Source organism: Tamandua tetradactyla, chromosome 1 (genome assembly GCF_023851605.1).
Source record: "Tamandua tetradactyla isolate mTamTet1 chromosome 1, mTamTet1.pri, whole genome shotgun sequence".
Classification (NCBI taxonomy): Eukaryota; Metazoa; Chordata; class Mammalia; order Pilosa; family Myrmecophagidae; genus Tamandua; species Tamandua tetradactyla.
This window is the reverse complement of record NC_135327.1, coordinates 8,454,986-8,472,279: the sequence shown is the minus strand read 5'-3', so window position 1 is coordinate 8,472,279 and position 17,294 is coordinate 8,454,986. Positions and strand designations below refer to the sequence as shown.

Sequence of the window (17,294 nt, the reverse complement as noted above, 5' to 3'; positions counted from 1 at the left end):
CAGAAACCCTTTGCGCCCCTCGGGCAGAAGCAGGCCGTTCTGGGAGACCCGGGACTGCATCCCCGGGCCCTGCAGCGGCCTCTCCCGGGCACTGAGGCTGGGTTTGGCCAAGTAGGAGCTGAGCTTGCTCCGTGTAAGGTGGGTCTCCTTTCAAGGGAAGAGAAGCCAGCCGCCTCCCGCGCCGAGGACCCCTGCTCGCCCGCGGAGACTCGGACGCGCTGTCGCGGGGTAGCCCGGAGGTGGGATTTCGGCCTCCGAAGTCGGTCGCGCCGACGAGGGGCGGCCGCGGGTGGCCGGGGGAGGAAGCGGCCACGAGGCGCCCCGCGAGCCGTCCAGCCGCAGCGGGGGCCGGAGCAGCGCCGTCCGCGAGGCCCGGGGCCGCGGCGCCCACGGCCGCAAGGACGCCAAGGCGCTGGGGCGGCCACCGACCGGGGAGGCCGGGGAGGCCGGGGGCCAGCGCCCGTGGCGGGGTGCGGGTGGCGCTGTGGCCGCGGGGCCCGCGTGTCCGCCCTGAGGCCGTGGAGCAGGCAGCGCCGCCCCCTCCCTCCAGGGGACCGTGGTGGCCGACGAGCCTCAGGCCACACCCCCGTCCCCCAGCTCCTGGGAACAGCCCATGCAGGTTGGGGGCCTCTCTCCAGGGACGTGAGGGTGGGAAAAGCCTTTCTCTCCTCATTGGCTGGTGCCAGGGCTCTTTGCCTCGTCCTGGTGACCCTGGTCAGGTCCCCAGTGCCTCTGGCGTGGGCAGACTGGCACTGAGCTTCCTCCTCCTGGATGCCCACCAGAGCCCTGTCTCTTTGAGATGCAAGAACACACCTGGGGGCGCAGTGGGCGGCAGGCCAGTTCAGGACGGACCCTAGGGTCTTTCTCATTCCTTTCATATGCACATAATAAACCTTGCAGAAGAGAAGGGGAGTGAGGGAAGTGCTCCAGTCCCAACCTGAGCCCAGCTTTTGGCTTCCAGGCCACACTTGGGCGTGCCTGCTCTGTGAAATCGTCTGTTTCTTAGCCTCCACCGTGGTTCTGCCCGTTCTCCTGAAGGACCTGTGTTTCCACTTTGGCTCTTACAAATAGTCCATCTTCATCTTGTCTTCGTCTGCGGTGACCTTTCTGTCTTACTCATACCAAAAAGCGGGATCGCTGGGTATGGGTTCAATATAATCAGGCCACTGTGGAGACCCAGGGCCTGGCCGCCTCTCCATATTGAGATGAAGTTACTGCAGGGACCCGCCTGCCGTGACCCGGACAGAAGTTACAGGTCTGCAGACCTCGGGGCTTGGGGCTGGGGTTGGAGAACGTACAGATGGTATCGTAAACAAAACAGTAGAACTCCCCTCCCCTGATCACTTGATAACAAACCTCCAGGCCCCTGTGTCAGGAGACCCTGCTGAAACTGTGTCATATCCTGTGGAATGTCTTTGTCCTAAACCCTTATAAGCTGCCTCTTGCAACCCCCGCCCTTTGGCGGAGCCCCTACTTCCATTTTCCAGATGGTCACCACCGGAAAGATCTTCTGTTTGTAAGTACCAGTAAATCCACGCCTAACTCTGTCCCATGTATCCTTTGGTCTTGGGGCTGTGCTGGCCTGAGCTCTCCAAAAGCTAGACTGGAACAGCCACTTGTCACTACTAGCTTTGTAAACCAAGGCAAGTCATTTAACTTCTCTGAGACTCTCTTTTCATATCTATATACTGGAAATAAAACAGTGCCTCTCAGTGTGGTGGCCAGGACTGAAAGTAATACCTGCAGGGGACCTGGCCCCAACCCCACTCCCCTTACTTTCCTCCTTCCTTAGGCCACTCCAGAGCCTCTCTGCCCCAGGATGCAGCTTCTCCTCCAGGCCCCCTTTTGAGCATGAACTCGCACCTTGTCTGCTCCCCAAGGTTGTGGGATCTCTTTTCCCCCCAACCATAGGCTGGCTCTCCTTTGTGATTCAGTCACTGGCCCCAAACCCAGCATTAGCTTGCTGTGGTCACCATCACTCCGAACAAGTATTCTTAGGATTATCTCACTATGGTTTGGCTCGCAGTTCTGGAGACAGGTGCGGGGCTGGCAGGACGTGAGGCCCGAGGAGACCAGGTCACGGCGGGCCCACCGCCAGCTCAGGAATACGGTCCGCTGGCATGGTCTTTTTCCTTCCAGATCTCTAGGCAGGAATATTTTGTTTCTGCTTTTTTCTGTTTTAATATTCATTTTAGTAACATATATGCAACTTAAAAATTTCTCCATTCACCACATTCAGATAAGGAATTTTTCTTAAATCCCTTTATAATTCCCTTTTTTATTTCCAGAAACATCGCAGGCCATGTGGGTAAGCAGATGCAGTGGGAGCTCTGCTTATAGGGGGCTCTGGCAAGGTAAAGCCAACTTTTACCACTTTGCAGTGGCTGCCTGGGGCATTGCATTCAGGATTCTGAATGGATTGTCTGGGCTCAGTGCTGTGATGGATTAGTCATATCTGTTGTGTGCATAGGATATGGAGGTGATGGCACACGTTTCTTGTATTTACCATCTTGGCCTAAAGATGTTGGCTACTGTTGATCAGAATGGAGATGTATTTGATTTAGTGAGTTAAACAGAATGGTTTTTTGTTCAATAAGTGCGCTAAATCCTTTTATGTTTATGTGATTATTGATATATTTGGATTGATTTCTACCAGGTTTTTTTGTGTGTGTGTTTTCTCTTACTACTCTCCTTATCCTTTGTTTTCTTGATTGAATTTATAGTTTTCAGTATCTTCCTATCTCTCCCCTTCCCTTGCCTGGTTTAGAAAATATGAAGTACTTCTCTTGTTGTACAGGCTACTCTTTTTTTTTCACAATCACACAGTCACATTGCAAAAGCTATATCATTATACAATCATCTTCAAGAAACATGGCTACTGGAACACAGCTCTACATTTTCAGGCAGTTCCCTCTAGCCTCTCTGTTACTGCTTAACTAAAAAAGTGATATCTATTTAATGCGTAAGAATAACCTCCAGGATAACCTCTCAACTCTGTTTGGAATCTCTCAGCCATTAACACTTCATTTTGTCTCATTTCTCTCTTCCCCTTTTCGGTCGAGAAGCTTTTCTCAATCCCTTGGTGCTGAGTCCCATTCATTCTAGGATTTCTGTCCCATATTGCCAGGAAAGTCCACACCCCTGGGAGTCATGTCCCACGTAGAGAGGGGCAGGGCAGTGAGTTTGCTTGTTGTGTTGGCTGAGAGAAAGAGAGGCCACATCTGAGCAATAAAAGAGGTTCTCTTAGGGGTGACTCTTAGGCCTAATTTTAAGTAGGCTTAGCCTATCCTTTGCGGGGGTTAAGTTTCATATGAACAAACCCCAAGATTGGGGGCTCTGCGTATTGCTTTGGTTGTCCCCACAGCTTGTGAGAATATCAGGAATTCTCCACATGGGGAAGTTGAATTTTCCCCCTTTCTCACCATTCCCCCAAGGGGACTTTGCAAATACTTTTTTTTTTTTTTTTTTTTAAAAATGGGCAGGCACCAGGAATCGAACCCGGGTCCTCTGGCATGGCAGACAAGCATCCTTGCCTGCTGAGCCAACGTGGCCCACCCTGCAAATACTTTTTTATTCACTGTTCAAATCACTGTGGGATTTATTGGGTCATCACTCTGGACAAACCTACAAAATCTCATGCCCTACTCAAGGTTCCATGTACTTATGGTGTTCAATTAAGTTCTCTACATAAGTTATATTAGGAACTGCACTAGTCAAAATATAAATTTTGTACCAAAAAAACATTTTTTGCTTTAGTCTCACACATGTTAAAATTTTAAAATATTAATTACCATCTATTTTCAACACCCTGCAGTATTGACATTTCTTCCTCATGCAAAAACATTTTTAAATTTGTACATTTAGTCACTATCATTATATACTCTAGGCATTCCTAGATTATACCATCTCAGTCTTTATCGTCTTTCTTTCTGATCTCATTTGTGCCCCCAGCCCTCCTCCATCATTCTCACATTCAGCTTCATTCAGTGTTTTAACATTATCGTATTACAGTTAGGTAATATAGTGCTGTCCATTTCTGAGTTTTTACAGTCAGTCTCGTTGCACAATCTGTATCCCTTCAGTTCCAATTACCCAATATCTACCATCGTATTTCTATCTCCTGTTTGTTTCTGTTCTTAACTGAAATTCTCCAGTTTATTCACTAATGTCAGTTCATATCAGTGAGACCATACAGTATTTGTCCTTTTGTTTCTGGCTAATCTCACTCAGCATAATGTCCTTAAGGTCCCTCCATGTTGTCACATACTTCATAACTTTATTCTGTCTTACAGCTGCATAATATTCATTTGTATGTATATACCACAGCTTGTTTAGCCATTTGTCTGTTCATGGACATTTGGGCTCTTTCTGTCTCTTCACAATTGTAAATAATGCTGCTATAAACATTAGTTGTGCAGGCTACTCTTAAACTTCATTATATTTGTTATTCAATACTTCTGTCCTCCTGAAAAATGCACTCCCTTAGCCTTTTCATCATTATCTCAAAGTTTTGAGTTATCCTTTTACGTGCAAATTGATTATTTTCTTGGTTGGTTAAATATGTTGACATATTTTATAAAATTACTTATTATTTCTCTTAAGTCACATTTTTTTCCTTTCTGAATAATAATGCCACAAGTTTTACTACTAATAGTTGGCATTAATTGAGGGCTTCCTATGTATTAGACTCTGTTCTAATAATCTTACATGTAAGACTCTTAATCCTCTTCACAATCATATGAGATTATCATTTCTATTTTGTGGATGAGGAAACAAAATCACAGATTTTGGGTTTGGTAACTGCCCAAAGTCTAGCAGCCCAGTAAGTGATAGAGCCAAGCTTCGAAGCTGGATGGAGTGGCTTGTGCTAATTCTCTTCTCCAGGATGCTACTCTTTGCTCATATAATCATTTTTATTTTTAAATCATTTTAGATTTACAGAAAACTTGCAAAGATAGTACAAGAGTTCCTTCTGCCCTTCCCTAGGCCCCCTTAATGTAAACATCTTAAGAAACCATGCTCCATTTACCCAAACCAAGAGATTAACATCTGTATGATACAATGAACTCAACTATAGACTTTACTCAGATTTCGCGAGTTTGTCCACTAATGTCCTTTTTCTATTCCAGGATCCTACTCAGGTTACAAATTGCATTGAGTTAATTTTTTAAAAAGAGAAAAAAATGGTAAAACAACCCCAATTTATCCATCACCTCACCCAGCTTCAGCAACGACAAACTCATGACCAATTTTGTTTCACTCATTCCCCAAACCAGATTTTTATTTTTTTCCTGGTCATGTCAGCATGTGTACTCAGAAGTATATTCCCTCCACATCACTTTCTTATTTCCTCTGCTTCTTACATTGCAATTTTCTAGCCCATGCATTTTATTAACCACGGAGCATCTAAAGCCAAATTCCAGAACTTCTCTCTCTCTCTCTTCCTTTTTTTGTGAAGAAGAAATGTTTATTTAATGCACTGTAGAACAGTTGAAGGGGCCAGGTGTGATGAAGTTATGATTACTTAAAAAAAAACCCAACAAATTAACAGTTAATACTTCCTTCTGGAACAGGAAGATTACATCTTCCATATGCCATTTTTTGGAAAACTATATTATAATTTTTTTTTCCTCCATGGGCAGGCACCTGGAATCGAACCCAGGTCTCTGGCCTGGCAGGTGGGAACTGTTCCTGCTGTGCCACTGTGGCCCATACTATAATTTTTTGATAATACATTCACATGTTTCAACAAGCAAAAGGCATTACACGGTGCATAGGAAAAAGCCTTTATTCCCTGTCCCACAGTCTTGATTCTCTTTCCTAGAGGTACTGATATTCACTTCAAGGGCAGAGGTCAGCAAACTGTTAATGTCGGGGATCAGACAGTAAATATTTTAGTTTTGTGGGCAGACCCCTGATCTAGAGTATCCTCCAAAAGAAATATTATGCAAGGGCAAGCACATATATACATATCCTCTCCCACAACTCTGCAGAGGTGGTAGCATAATATATATATTATATATAATATTATATAGTATATATATAATACATAATTATATATATAAATAAAAATATACTGTTCTGGATTTGGCTTTGATCGCTTAAACCATGAATTGGAAAACTGTGGTCCATAGGCCAAATCCAGCCCACTGCCTGTTCTTGTAAGTAAATTTTTGGGGGGACACACATTCATTCGTCTACAAATTGGCTGTGGCTGCTTTTGTACTACAATGGCCCAGCTGAGTAGTTGGGACAGAGATTCCATGGGCTTCAAAGCCTAAAATATTTACTATTGGGCTATTTAGAAATTAAATAGTCTAAGTTATTTAGGCTATTAAATAATTATTTAGAGATAAATCCCTAAGTTAAGCAATGTCTTAGCCTTTCCATATAGTGCAGAAAGAGTTGCCTCATTCTTTTTCATGGCAGCACACTATTCCATTGTATGGCTGTACCATAACTAATTTAACCAGGCCCTCCTAATGGATATTTAAAACTGTACCTGGATATTTAGATTGTCTTTGGCCTTTTGGGTCTACAAATAGTGCTGCAACAAATAACTTTGTGCGTACCTCATTTTCCACAGGTGCGAACCATTTACAGGTTATATTCCTGGGGGAGAATTGAAACATAGATGCATCAATCTTTTTTATAGCTATTGCCAAATTGCCCTCCATGGAGATTCTATCAACTTACACTCTCACCGACATTATGGGGGAGCCTGTTTCACCCCACTTTTGCCAACAGAATGTTCTTGGGCCTTTTCAACTTCACAAATGGGCTAGGTGGGAAGAAAGGCACCCCGGTGTCGTTTAATTTGCATGCCTTTTATTCTGGTGAGTTGCACATCCTTCCAGGCAACCAAGAGACTGAGTGTTCCTTCTCCTGCTGGCCATTTACTCTCCTGGTGTAAGGATCTTCTGGGTGGCAGTCAGGGATGGCATGTCCTCTCTCTCTGACTCTCTTGTGTCGCTTTCACACACAAGCTTTTGGGGGACAAAACTCTTAAGGACAAACATGGGGTAGCAATCAGCGCTGTCGACATTCCAGGTGTCGGGGCTTGGCAGCCCAGGGAAAACCTGGAGGGGTTTTCCATTCTGCTGTGGACTTGGAAGACCAACTTTCAGAGGCTTCAATGCATCTTCCTCTTCCACAGAGCTTCTGTTGACACAGGCAGCCTCGTGTTCCTCCAGCTTTTTGATGGGAACCACATGGCAGGCGTTGTACTTGCAGCTGGCCATCTTTTTGGCTTTCTTGGGGTTCTTTCTCCTGCATGATGCCAGGTGGTACTGAAACCTACTGAGTGGGATTCGGTGGTGAGGGTCATAAGGGCAAATTTCTAAGGCTTCTGGCTCCATGAGCAATGAATGGTGCTGCAAGCAGAGTGTCTCAAAGCTCAGAGTAAAAAATGAGATGCCACCAGTGGAAAAGCTCTTTTGTAAGAAGGACGGAGCTGTCCTGTGCCCAGCGTTGGCTCTGGGAACCTGGTGAAGGTCTTAACAACCCATGGTCCCCCGTTCTCCGAGACCAGGGGTGGTAGATTAGAAGGGGGTCAAGGAGCTATAAGAAGCAGCTGCGCAGAGAACACTCAGAGTTTGCAAATGGCACACGAGGCAGAAGGACTACCTAAAGCAGAGGCGAGAGTCAAACCCCCCCAAAAACAAAATACAGCAGCCCCAAGGCCATGCAGGGAGGTGAAGATGTGCTTCCCCACCCCTTGGCTCTGAGGGCAATGCTGTGTAACCTCCGCTGTGAGTGACCTCAAGGTGCAGCCACGTGTGGTCACAATGAGCAGCTGAGTCATCAGGAAGAAGTTACCCGCCCTCCTGGCTTGGGAGGGGCTTTGGGGAAGCCTGCCATTCAACATTGTGGGTGGCATATGTGCTGTTTTTTTAAAAAACCATTTATTCTGGTAAATTCATATAACATGACATTTTCCGTTTTAACCATACAATTCAGTGGCATAAAGTACGTTCACAAGATCACACAGCCATCACTACTGTCTGTTTCCAAAACTTTTTCGTCATCCCAAACAGAAACTCTGTACCCATTAAGCAATGAAATAACTCCCCATTCCCCACTTCCCCCTCCTTTTTATCTTTCCCCCCAATTTATGCTTTTGAAAATTGTATTGTAGTAACATATAAAATTAAAATTTTCTATTTTAACCATTTTCAATTATACACTTAAAGGAGTATTAATTACATTCACGATGCTCTACTATCATCACCACCAGGTATGTTGCTTTTTAACCGGAGAATCTAGTCCATCTACATTTAATATAAATGTATAAATAATAGATACAATAATTCTAATATAATAACATATAAATCCACCAACTGATTTTGTGTGTATGTCTTTTAAATTGATTAATAGTTATTCTACACATGAATACATCCATAAATGACTTATCAAGGTTTAAATTAATAAAAATTTCACCCTCCTTTCGGAAAAATATATTGTATGGTCTCCTTTTGAAAATGTTTATAAGAAAACAGGGGCCTAGATTGTAAACTCTTATAGCAGCCATATTTAGTCCAGAGTGGAATTATTATTTCTGGATTTTGAGAGGCTGTTTTTTTATATGGATAACCTGGTATTTAGTGATAAGAATGAAGCCAACCAGGTCGGGATTAAGGTCATTCAGAACACCGGGGTAAGGAAGACATTGTCTATATTTTAGAACCACACCTGCTCTTTGAAACCAAAGGAAGAAAAGCTTTTTTTGTGTGTGTCCAGAACCTAAATTTTCTGTAGTACATAATCTAAATCAATCTGTCTGGATAGCTCATTTGAACAACTGAAACACAGGGAGTCCAGAATAAGAATGAGGGCCTTTAATCCTGAATAGTTTAATTTAACGCCTGGATACATCCTAGAAAACATTAAGCAGGTAATAAAAAAGTATTGGCAAAATCCCTTGAGGGATGGGAGAAAAAATATGGAACTATTAAACTTTACCATCAGGGAATCCCCTGATACTGTGTCAAACTTTAGGGACACCCAAATCAATAGGAAAAGCCCTTAATCTTGAGACTTACTCTTGTGATGCTTATGTATGCAGGGGAGAAGCTTAGTCTACCTACAGGCATGCCTAAGAGTTACTTCTGGAGGACCTCTTTTGTTTGCTCAGATGTGGCTTCAGTCTCTCTAAGCCCAACTCTGCAAGTGAAATCATTGCTCTCCCCCTACGTGGGACATGACATCCAGGAGTGAAAGTTTCCCTGGCCGTGTGGGAGATGACTCCCAGGGATGAGCCTGGCCCTGGCACTGTGGGATCAACAATGCCATCCTGACCAAAAGGGGGAAAAGAAGTGTAACAAAGTATCAGTGGCAGAGAGAGTTCAAATTGAATCCAGAGGCCACTCTGGAGGTCGCTATTAGGCAATCTTCAGTTAGACATTGCTACCTATCATAAATTGCCAAACCCCAATCAAAACTATTCCTTCCAATCCTAAAGAACACTTAGGGCGATATACAAGATTCTACAAAGGTTCCAAGCACTAGGGTAATTTTCCAGAAACCTACATGTTTTCACTGGTGTGCACTATTCCTTTGTGTCTGGCTGTCTTTGATAGCTTCCTACTTATTGTCCTTGAAAACTTGCTTGTGGGGATTTCCCAAAGCCCGGGTTAGCTGTGACTGCCTTCAGAGAGGCTTGGGAGGCCTGAGGGCGGCTGTGGTCAAGACCAGCTGAAACCATGTTCTTGGCCCCCTGGTCTGAGCCCAGTTTTGTCTCCTGGGGGCAAATTGGCCTCAGGGCTGCTCTGTGGCCACAGTGTCCAGGGGTATCTTTCTAGTCTTCCTGCTTTTCTGAGAGCCACGTAGCCTTTCGTGGTCTCTTTGGGGTGGGGCGAGGGTTTAGACTAGACCATTCTTTCCTGAAGATGCAGCCTGTGGCCTTCCAGCCTAGTGTGTGATGTGTGCCTCGACTGGTGTGGGCCCTGCTCACTGCTGCTCCTCTTGCCCCAAGCAAGGCTGAACCAGGTCCAAGTGTAGAATATTGGCCAGTGCCTCAGGCCGTAAGTGTCTCTGGCCCGCTGACATTGCCTCTGCCCCTCTAGTTACAGGGCTGCATCTATGAATTGGCCTTGAGTTTCCCCACTGTTATGCCATCTCTCAAGATCTGACTGACGCAGAGATACCATGATCTTGAACGGAAAAGCCAATATCATAAATAAACATGAATATTCTAATTTAATTATATAAGGTAGCTAGTCACCCTAAATTAATCTATAAATATGTTTTTCCAAATAATTGTGATAGCTTTATATTATGTGCCAATATCTGATGGGCTTAGTCCCTGTTCATGATTTTTTTTTTCCAAAAAAGTCTTGACTACCCTTAAGAATTATTCTTATAAACCAGATGTCAATAAACTATGGCCTTCACTTTGAGGACCATGCACCACCCAAAAAATAAAAATAAAAAAAATGAACTATGGCCCATGAGCCAAATCCAACCTGTCCTCTGTTTGTGTCAATCAGATTTTATTGGAACACAGCCACGGCCATCTGTTTACACGTTGTCTAATGCTGCTTTTGCCCTAGAGTTGAGTAGTTGTACAGATGTCACGTGGCCTGCAAAGCCTCGAATATTTACTGTCTGGTCCTCGACAGAAACAATTTGCTGACTCTCTGTTCTTAATGAATTTTACAATCAATTTGTCAAGACCTTCCTTAATTCACTGGTGGTTAAAATCCAAACTCTCTGGTCTTGAATCTTCCTTTCCATCACTTACCAGCTGCATGATCTTGGCCTAGACAGTATGTATATATGTGTATATATAAACTGGGTGCATATGTGTGAGTGTGTGTGTATGTGTGTGTACAAACAGTGCCTTGTATTCACAAAAAAAGTTTTGTGAATACAAAACTTTTCTTCATATTGACCTTGCATGTTTTTGTTACATTTAATCCTAGGTGTTTTATAGTTTTTCCTTCTTTTTGCCATTGTGAATGGCACCTTTTCTCTCCCTCCACACCCTGGCCTAGTGCTGCCTCTCCCACTCCTTGGCCCACATCATCGCACAGCTGCACTGTGACCTGGCATCCATGATGTCTTGTTTCTTTCATGTGACCCATGGACAATGGAGCAAGGTGACACTCACTGGTGTCCAGAAGAAGTTGTGATGGAAACCCAGGGGTTAGGCTAAGGATGCTAGAAAAGGCAGCTTTTATGACCCTGTCATGTAATTATGTTGGATGTGCTAGTCAGGATAGGAGAGGTTAGGCTGCAGTAACATACAGTTCCCAAACTGCAGGGGCTTAAAACCACAAAGACCCATGTCTCATTCCCATTTCATGTCCAAACCAGGTTACCAGGGGTGAGGAGTAGAGTGGGGATTGGCTCACTGGGGCTTCCTTCATGTACTGGCTTTTAAAGCTTCCACCAGGAAATGACCAGTGTCACTTCCACTGACACTCATTGTCTAAAGCAAGTGCTATGGCCACATCCCACTTCAGGGGTTGGGGAGGTAAATTCCTACCACCTGCCCAGAGAAGGAGAATGGAAACCTTGTCAAGAGTCCTAAAACGTTCCTGAGGCCACCCTTCTCATCAGCAAGTGTTCATTCCCCTTTCCACTACGCTATAGGACACAGCCCCTCCTGTCCAAAGGAGAAAACCCAAGTCTGGGTCACCCGGAGGTGGGGGGGACACGGGGCTTGGTTGGTACTCACCTGGGTCTCCTGGTCTGGGAGAGCTTGGGTGCCTCCAACCAAGTTGTCTCCTAAGAAGACTCAGAGGCCCAGGGTGCTGTGTCGCTGCACCCCACCCTCCGCCCACGTGTCTCCTAGCTTTGCTGACCGTGCGTCCTGGGTAAATTGTAACTTCTCTACCCTTTCTGTGACAGCGTCCATTTTTGCCAAGCCTACAGTCCAGTATTGGAGGGACTTTGACGTTGGCACTGATGGGCATTAACAGGTGCTCCAGTGTCTCCTTTTACCCCCTCCCAAAGCCTGGCACAGTATTTGTTGATGACACTGACAATGCCCTTTTTATCCCACACCCATAGCATGCTCCATGTTTGTGACCAGGGATGACCCAGGCTCGGATAATTCAGGCCTCTGTAAGTCCGCATATGGGGCATGGAGATCATAGTGAAAGCATTTTATCCATCATTGAAACCCAGGCAATGAGGAAGGAGACATTAGCTGTTGCAGGTTTCTTTGTGGCCAAGGGCCCTTAAGTAAGGGGCAGACATTTAGTCCTTTATGGAGAGAGGGACAGGCTTCTCCAATGGGCGTCAAGCCTGCAGCCCTCCTCCCAGCATCTGCTCCGAGCCCGGTACCTGACTGGTTGCCCACCATGGCAACATGAGAGGAGCGCGGGATGCTGCCCCACCTGCCTGGGCCGCCCTTCCGGGGCCTCTCTGCATTTACACGCCATCCTGGGGGCGAATCAGCTGTGCGGTCCTCTCGCTACTCTGCCCCACGAATCTCCATCTTGAGAGATGCTGCCAACAGAGGGTGTCACAGACAGGAGGAGGAGGCCGCAGAGGTCACAGAAACAGTGTTTGCCAAAAATAAAATACCCTGGGTCCGGGTCAGCGGAGTCAGCAACGACCGTAATGGGATGGGATGGAGCCATTAAGGGGTAGAGTCATTATGAGCCTGAGTTCTTCAGGCTTGGAGAGACATCTGGAGGCCTTGTCCCCCAGGGCAGGTGTCGCCTCCGGAGCATCCCTGTGGGGTGGTCATGCCTGATGGGGCGCCCACTGTTAAGTCGGGGGAACCGGGAAGGGCACAGTAACTGGAGCTCCGGAGGATGTGTCGCCCCTCCCAACATGGCTTCCGGAACTGCCCCTTCCGGCCACCCGACTGCCAGACCTGATGACCCGCCCCTTCCGGACACCTGACTTCCAGAGACCCGCCCCTTCCGGAGGTCACCTGACCCCCTTGCTTAAACACTGCCCGCCATCACCCAGGCGCTGACTGACCTCCCTGTGTCTTGGATTTGGTGAGCTCACCCCCGGCCCCCGGAGCGCAGAAATAAACCCGCCCGCTTTAAATTTCCTGGTCTACCTTCCTTCTTTCTCACCCTTTCACCTCCTAAACCTTTCTCCCACTACCTCCCCAGAGGCTCAGTTGTCAGGTTTCTGACACTGAGCTGAAACCTGCCTCCCCGACCCTTTACCAAATGGTGTTAATTCTACTCCCTTTGCCCCAGAGACATTCCCAGGATTCATGTATGTGTGTGTGGCACTGGGGTGGGGTGTCCACTCCGATTCTGGCTCCCAGACTGTCCCTGCCATTCCATGCTCTGGCCAGGACCTCGCTGCCCTTCTCCGGGGCCTCTTCTGGTCTCTGCCCGCTTGGGCTCCTGCTTCCATCCCTTTGATTCGGGAGCCTGCCTGGACAACTCTCCCTGTGACAGGTGTCGGTGTAGTGGCTGCACTTCCCACCCCGGAGCCTGCACACAAATCACCTGGTACAAGCGGGACCAGGGACGTTCGGGTCACCTCTGTCCGGTTTTTGGGTCACATCTGATCTAGATTTGTAAAATCAGTTAGAACGCTTTCTATCCTTCTCTGTTTTCCAGATTAAGGGCATAGAAACACTGTTTGAAGGTTGGAAAGAACATCTCTATCTGAACTCTGGCCCGTGACGTTTTTGGAAATAATTCCATGTCAGTTTCAAAGCAGATACCCTGACTTTCTACTCTTAGCCGTTCCCATTTTTCTAGACACGCGTCCATTTCGTTGCACTCACCGCATTAGCTTACCATGGGTATTTGGTATTCTCCTTTAATTTGAGACCTCTGTATCTTTGATTGAATTGAATCGCCCAGGGGGTCCCCGCCCCCTCCCCTCCTCCGCCGGGCGCTGAGTCTCGGGGTTTTACGGGTGTCACCAGCAACCGAGCCTTCGAGTTATCACTTCCAGCGACGTTTGTGCTGTCCATTTCACTAATTTTTACCTTTATTTTGAATTCTCTGCCCTGGCTTATCTTGTTGCTCATTTTCTAGCCTCTTGAGTGGGATGTGGCCTTTATTTCGATCCTCCGTGTTTAATAACACAAACATTTAGAGCTACAGGCGTGCCCCGTTTACCTCCCCTCAGCTTCGCGCCGGGCAGTTTCAGTTGCTGTTATACTCTGAGCAGCCCGTGCGTCTAGTGCAGTTCTGTTCCCGTCTTTGATTCGAGTTCTTTGGGAATAAGTTTCCAAGTAACTTGATTTTTTTCACTTATCCTCTTGTCTTTAACTGCATTGTGGACAGATAATGTGGCCTGAAAAACGGTTGCTTTTTAGCAGCTCTGAGGTTTTCCTCGCAGCCTAGAGGTGTCATCCTTTCTGCTACTTTCCATGTTTGCGTTACTGTCTTTTCTGGTTGTAGGGAATAAAGTCTGATATGTGTGTGTGTGTATTTTTAAAATATTTTTATTGTAAACAACAAACAGAAACATTCTTGACACACAAACATTTTTGACACAGCGTACCATCAGTGGCTCACAATATCATCACATAGTTATGTATTCATCACCATGATCATTTTTGTGAACATTTGCAAATCTCCAGCAAAAGAAATAAAAAAGAAAAAACTCATACATTCCATACTCCTTACCCCCCCTCATTGACCACTAGTGTTTCAATCTACTCAATTTATTTTAACCTTTGTTCCCCCTATTATTTGTTTTTTTTTTTAATCTATACTTTTTACTCATCTGCCCATAACGTAGTAAAGGGAGCATCAGAGACAAGGGTTTCACAATCACACAGTCACATTGCAAAAGCTATATTAATTTTTAAACTAAGCTTAGTTTTCCAGGCTGGGACTCCTGGGAATGTGGGTCCTCTGAGCTGCTGCGGGCACGGGGACCTTGAGCCCCCCCCCCCCGGGGGGCTCCCCCAGGTGTCAGCACAGACCTAAGAGGTCCTGAGCCCAAGGCCCCCTGTACCCGCCTTCGCTTTTTCCCAAGTCACCTTTTCTCCTCCACACCTGTCCCTGCCTTGCACAGCTTACTGTTCCGTGGGCACATTTCAGAAAATTCCACTGTAAAGTCATGTTCTCATTTCTTTTTTTTCTGAAATTTTTTTATTAATTTTTTAATCTTTTTAAAAAACAACAACAAACTGACACAAACATTCTTAACTTATGATCATTCTGTTCTACATATATAATCAGTAATTCACAATATCATCACATAGTTGCATATTCATCATTTCTTGAGGAAAAACTAATCAGTCCTCGTTCCTCAGGTTTGACGCCTTCCTTTGGATGCTGTGCCCGCCCCTAAGCCCCGAGGGGCCTCTGCTCCTGTTTGCAGAAGGAGGGGTGGTGGGTGGCGGGAAATGTCCGGCGGGCTCAGAGGAAGCTGTGCATGGCTCAGCCAGGCGAATGTGCTGCCACTGCTCTGCCCGCGTGGAGGGGGTGCCTGAGGAGGGGGTGCCTGAGGACAGGGCCTCTGGCAGCACCCTCCCCCAACCCACCCCGGGCCAGGGCGCCCCTTCCCCTCCAGCAGCCCCAGCGGGGGTCGGCCCCCTCTCTGCGACCGCCGTGCCTCGTGCAGGCCCCCTGGGGCAGTGGTCTCTCTGGGTGGGGTCCTCCTGGGTGGGGGTCCCTGAATCAAAGTAATTTGTTCCCAAAGTGCAGGTAACACCTGCAGGAGAGTGGTGGAAATGAGATACATGTATCTGCCCTCAGACACAAATGCTAAAAGAATGAGACAAAACTCTTAATAGCGTATTTTTTCTGTACCTTTCTGTTCTAGTTCGCTAGCTGCTAGAATGCAATATACCAGAAACAGAACGATGTTTAACAAGGGGAATTTAATGAGTTGCTAGTTTACAGTTCTAAGGCCAAGAAAATGTCCCAATTAAAACACATCTATAGACATGTCCAATTTAAGGCATCCAGGGAAAGATACCTTGGTTCAAGAAGGCCGACGATGTTCAATGTTTCTCTCTCAGCTGGAAGGCCACATGGCGAACATGGTGGCGTCTGCTGGCTTTCACGTGGCTCTACCAAAAGGGATTCTCTCCAAAATGTTTCCTCTTTTAAAGGATTCCAGCAAGCAACTCCACCTTCAGTGGGTGGAGACACACCTCCATGAAAATCATCTAATCAAAAGTTACCACCCACAATTGGGTGGGTCACATCTTCATGGAAACAATCAAAATGCTCCCACCCAGCAATATTGAATGAGGATCAAAGGGCATGGCTTTTCTGGGGTCCACCACAGATTCAAACCAGCACACTTTCCAAAAACTTTTAATAATGATAAGGAAAACCCAGCAAAACTTGGCTTAGAGAAACGCGCGTGGAAACTGGCCGAGACTTACTAAAGCCTACGCATGTGCTGCTGACAGCTGCCGGGGCACCCCAGTCCCTCCGCGAAGCTGTAGGAAGTGAGGCAGAAAGAGGCTGTGGGCCCGGGGACACCAGCTCCCAAGAGAGCCCTTGGGTGAAAGCTGCTGCTGGGGTGGTCACCTCCTCGGCGTTGCCCACCTGCTGCATGCGGGGCAGCTCGGGGACAAGAGCCCAGGGACAGGCCCAGGTATGTGGGAGGGACAGAGCTGGCTTCTTATTTGGTGACTTCTGGGGTGGTCAGTCCAACAAATGCTTAACAGCCTTTTGTTTTTAATCAGCTGTGTCTTTTTGAATTATTTTTCTCCGATGGGTTAGAAGTTATACATCCAGAGTTGTATTTTGTATTAGAGAACTTGTAGGTTTACAGAAGAATCATTCACAAAATAAAGAGTTCCCATATACCAGCCTATTTTTCACACCATGCATTTGTGTGGTACATTTGTTACACTTCATGAAAGAAAGATATTTTTTATAATTGTACTGTTTGCTGCAATCCATCTGTTCTAGTTCGCTAGCTGCCGGAATGCAACATACCAGAGACGGATTGGCTTTTAATAAAAAGGGATTTATTTGTTAGTTCTTCAGAGGAAAGGCAGCAAACTTTCAACTGAGTTTTTTCTTATGTGGGAAGGCACAGGGTGATCTCTGCTGGCCTTCTCTCCGGTCCTCTGGGTTCCAACAACTTTCCCTGGGGTGATTTCTCTGCATCTCCAAAGGCCTGGGCTGAGCTGCGAGTGCTGAGATGAGCTATGCTGAGCTGCTTGGGCTGTGCTACGTTGAGCTCTCTCATTTAAGCACCAGCCAATTAAGTCAAACATCATTCATTGCAGCAGGCATACCTCCTAGCCGACCGCAGATGTAATCAACAACAGATGCGGTTCACGTACCATTGGCTCATGTCCACAGCAATAGAACTAGGTCCCTTCACCTGGCCAAGTTGACAACTGAATCTAACTACCATACCATCCTTTACCATAGGTTCAC

The 17,294-nt window shown here is 46.4% G+C and overlaps 1 protein-coding gene across 1 annotated transcript; it reads right to left on the bottom strand.

Annotated features, from left to right (window-relative positions):
• Nucleotides 1–6,808: 6,808 nt before the first annotated feature.
• GTSF1L (gametocyte specific factor 1 like) lies at nt 6,809–7,772 on the bottom strand. Its single transcript, XM_077159505.1, has one exon. The coding sequence runs from the start codon at nt 7,356–7,358 to the stop codon at nt 6,897–6,899; it is 462 nt and encodes a 153-aa protein (XP_077015620.1). The 5' UTR covers nt 7,359–7,772; the 3' UTR covers nt 6,809–6,896.
• Nucleotides 7,773–17,294: the final 9,522 nt, after the last annotated feature.